This window comes from Adiantum capillus-veneris, chromosome 24 (genome assembly GCF_014529385.1).
Source record: "Adiantum capillus-veneris isolate H3 chromosome 24, ASM1452938v2, whole genome shotgun sequence".
NCBI classification, from domain to species: domain Eukaryota; kingdom Viridiplantae; phylum Streptophyta; class Polypodiopsida; order Polypodiales; family Pteridaceae; genus Adiantum; species Adiantum capillus-veneris.
Genome location: NC_140954.1, coordinates 55,544,090 through 55,548,255, shown reverse-complemented (window position 1 = coordinate 55,548,255; position 4,166 = coordinate 55,544,090). Strand labels below are relative to the sequence as shown.

Sequence of the window (4,166 nt, the reverse complement as noted above, 5' to 3'; positions counted from 1 at the left end):
TTAGGGGAGTTACAAGAACCATGAAAATTAATCATACAATAGACTAGAGGATACAAAGTAGAGTGACTTAGCCAAGCCTAGAGAGGAATCAAAACCAACCTACGTAGCTAAATATGATTTGCCTCTCAAGGAGGAAAAAATGTTTATCAAAACTCTAAAGAATAACATAGAAATTTTCTTGGTTTTACAAAGACCACATCATAATATTCCTATGCAAGATGATGCTAAAATTTGCCTCCAAAGGCCATACTCTTATAATGAAACCATTGCAAGAAAAATCAAGGAAGAGATAGAAAAGATAAATAAAGTAGAGTTTATATATGAGATAAAGCTTATAGATTGGGTTTCATCCATAGTGGTCATGCCCAAGAAGAATGAAAAATTGAGAGGATGTGTCAATCTCAAGGGATTGAATGCTACAACTATTAAGGAAAACTATCCTCTTCCTATCATAGAACATGTCTTGGAAAGGGTAGCAAAAGAGGAGGCTTATAGTTTCTTAGAGGGGTTCTCAAGGTATAGCTTATAGTTTCTTAGATGGGTTCTCAGGACCATTATAGGCAATGGACTATGCACCCTAGAGACCAACAAAAGAAATCTTTTGCTAATGGGGTATATTTGCTTACTATTTCATGCCGAGTGGATTGACAAATGCACCTAATAATTTCCAAAAAAAATTGAGCCACACTTTTAAAAAGTATGTGAAAGTTTTCTTGGAACTCTATCTGGATGACATATGTGCTCATTTTTCATTGCAAAATGACCATTTTGATAATCTATGAAAGGTCTTTAAGAGACCGTGTAGCCTATATAGAATCTACTTGAAGTGTGTTTTCATGGTTAGAAAAGGGAGGATTATGTAACATTTCATCTCCAGTGGCATTTTGATAGATCTAGAGAAAATAAAAGCTACCGATTAATTTCCATTATCTGCTACAATTTGTGACATGCAAGCTTTCATGGGCCATTGTGGATACTATCAATACTTCGTTTATATGTATGTAATAGTAGCCAAGCCATTGTATAATTTGATGATTGTGAGGAAAGCCAAAAATTCTACCATTATCTCCTAGCAAACAAATTATTGACCTTCTCTATGTAATGGTAGCCAAGCCATTGTATGGTTTGATAACTGATCAGAGGAAAGGTTTGAAATGATATTTGGGGTGAATAAATTCCAAAATGGTCTCCTAGAAAAGGAATTGACCTTGTCTATGGATCATCAAGCTCTGCTCTATTTGGTACAAACGATGTAACTTTTAGCATGTTAGCCTTAAGCTTAGGACATCGCTTGATGAGTTCACCAAAACAATATTTTAAACTCCAAAAATTTGCATAATTTTAGTTGAAGGATTGAATAGGGAAACTGTGTATTATAATGTTGGAACACATGGGTGAACTATTTTCATAACTCCTTGGAACAAATCTGGCATAGTAGTTTTATGCATAGTGAATGTCCCAAGCGCTCTCTCTCTCTCTCTCTCTCTCTCTCTCTCTCTCTCTCTCTCTCTCTCTCTCTCTCTCTCTCTCTCTCTCTCTCTCTCTCTCTCTCTCGCGTGCGCGCGTGCATGCGCACACACACACACACACACACACAGTTACATACACACTTTTTGATCACTTAATTAAGAATAAAAACTTGATTTGAGAGTTAATTTCATGAGAATGTTGTAGTCATAACATTGGTCGACTAATGCTAGCTTGTTGCAATTCTCAAGTCAAGCTGCCTTTATACATTGTTGTAGAGGCACGGGAATTCTCAAGTCGTCAAAGTCCAGGGGAGGGGGGCTGCAGATTGTGGCCCTCCATTTAGTGGCAATTAAATCAAAGAATATTTGCCTAAAGCCATGGATGAGTGACACATTAGTAGACGGAATAAATTTTATTATAACCCAATGATTGGCGTTTGTAAGTTTTGAGCGACACTTTCATTGCGCAAAATTTGCTTGCACGTCGCTTTCGCTGCGCGAAATTTGCCCCCCCCCGTTGCTTTTGCTGGGCAGAATCTGCTCCCATGTCGCTTTCATGCTCGTTACTTGGCCCCCCTCGCCCTAGACATTTGACGGTCAGGAAAGGACTGCTAGTGTCCTTTCCCATGAATAATGGCTTCGAGCACTGGCTCCCGGCTTTCACATACAAGATTCTTTTCTCTCAAATGAGTAAGGGACCACCCATGCGATTACCATAACATGAGCATAATACGAAATGAAGAACCAATCGTGCAATCGCCATAACATTAAGTAATTAAAAATTTCCCTTTCTGGAATTATAGTCAAGTAGTATAAAGCTAAATATTTGTAGATTTCTCTCTCTCTCTCTCTCTCTCTCTCTCTCTCTCTCTCTCTCTCTCTCTCTCACACACACACACACACACACACACACACACACACACACACATCAAGTGCGCATGGTGTATATTCACGAAAACTTGTTGAAGCTATCAATGAAAATCTTTCTCATGAATTCTTTAGTATGGATTGGGCCCATCTTGCAGTACCAAGGCGATTTTCAGGGACATGATAGTCTTCCCATCACAAATTTGTTTGAGATAAATACATACGTAATGATCAAATTTCAAGGAAAATTTGAATGCGTGTACAATCTCACTTACATAATTTAACAGATTCGGACTACTTGCCTTGTCATCACCTTAGAGAGACACACAAAGAGTTAGATATCTTCCCATTTCAAGCTCCTCAAGGCCAAGCATGTGCAAAGAATCCATGGAGTCTAAGGTTGGCGAGCAAGTTGAGAGCATCCTCCCTCTTGGTGGGCGAGAAGCGCCCCCAATGATATCCTCGCATGCTTGGGTGGTCATAGTGCACCTCCACAAAGAGCTCATCAACAATGTTAGCCATGTCCGGATCTTGCATCCATCTTTTGAGGATAGGCCACTCGCTGCCTTCGATGTCCATCTTGACAATCACAGCGTCGGAGGGTCGAAGCTTGAGCTCATCTTTGATGAAGCGGGTGATGTTGATGGCGCGGTTTTCATCATCGTCAAAGTCACTGACGAATTGGTAGTGGATGGTGATGCGGTCAAGCATCCACTTGGGGATGGTGGGGCGACGCTTGACGATGAGGGACCATGGATTAGGGGGGGCAAGGTTGGAGGCTTCATGAAAGGAAAGCTTGGGTTTGTGGAGTAGGTGGTCATCCACTTCAAAGGCATAGACCTCAGTGAAGTCAAGGGGATACATGTGGAGGAACCAAGAGAGGCTTGTGGAGAAGGAGTTGGCCCCCAAGTCTAGCAGGATCCTCCTCTCTCTAGAGTAGAGGTTCACGCGCGTGGCCAGCAGCCATGGCAAGATGTGGGCTTTATCTTCTACATCGCCTGCGTACTTGAGAGCGAACCCTCTGCGGAAGTTGAGCGAGGGATCGAGCTTCTCAATGAGGAGCCCCTTCACGCGGCACGTGCCGGGGGGGCCAATCCACTTCATCTGCTTCCATGGATCCTGCTGCATATTGGGTGGCTGTGTATGCAGGCCGGCGCCGCCATCGCCATCGCCATCGCTAGCAGCGGAAGAAGACGATATTAACGGGCTAGTGATATTGATGTCAAGGTGGCCTTCCAGTTCTCTGCATATCGCCGGCTCCTCCTCTTCGTCTTCACCGGCGTCGCTTGCTGAGATTATATCTGCTGCAGCGTCTGGTTTGGCTATGGCGCTGGCGCTCTTGGAGCCGCATGCAGAGAAATGCTGCAATGCCGGGAAGGTGTTAGTGTGGTTGGCGAGGAAATCCATGGCTACGTAGCCTGTGAGGAGCAAGATGATAGAGTAGAGGGCCCGTTGGTGGGCCGCCTTCCCCGCCACCCCCATCTGGCACACCCCGATAGAAAGCGCGCGCGCGAGAGAGAGAGAGAGCAGAGAGAGCGGCGGTATGCAACAACTGTTTTTCCCTTAGACATTCGAGATAGGGTAAAGGGAGTGAAGGTAGTTCCCTTAGACATTCGAGATAGGGTAAAGGGAGTGAAGGTAGTTTAGGTTGGGGAATTTCAAAATTTTGGGGACTTGGGGGTATTCGCCAGGGTCGCTAGGTGTCACTCCGCATGTGAAGGTAAGCTGGTGGCTATATGGTGAGAGTAGGTGGGATAAATTAAGTTTTTTTATATTCATGTGTTACAAAAATGGGGTGCATGGGGTGACAATAATCAGCGTGGGAAGTGT

The 4,166-nt window shown here is 43.5% G+C and overlaps 1 protein-coding gene across 1 annotated transcript; it reads right to left on the bottom strand.

Moving 5' to 3' along the window:
• Positions 1–2,496: 2,496 nt before the first annotated feature.
• Positions 2,497–3,858, bottom strand: LOC147426397 (uncharacterized). The gene has a single exon (XM_086498902.1). The coding sequence runs from the start codon at positions 3,816–3,818 to the stop codon at positions 2,697–2,699; it is 1,122 nt and encodes a 373-aa protein (XP_086355028.1). The 5' UTR covers positions 3,819–3,858; the 3' UTR covers positions 2,497–2,696.
• Between the last annotated feature and the right edge of the window lie 308 nt (positions 3,859–4,166).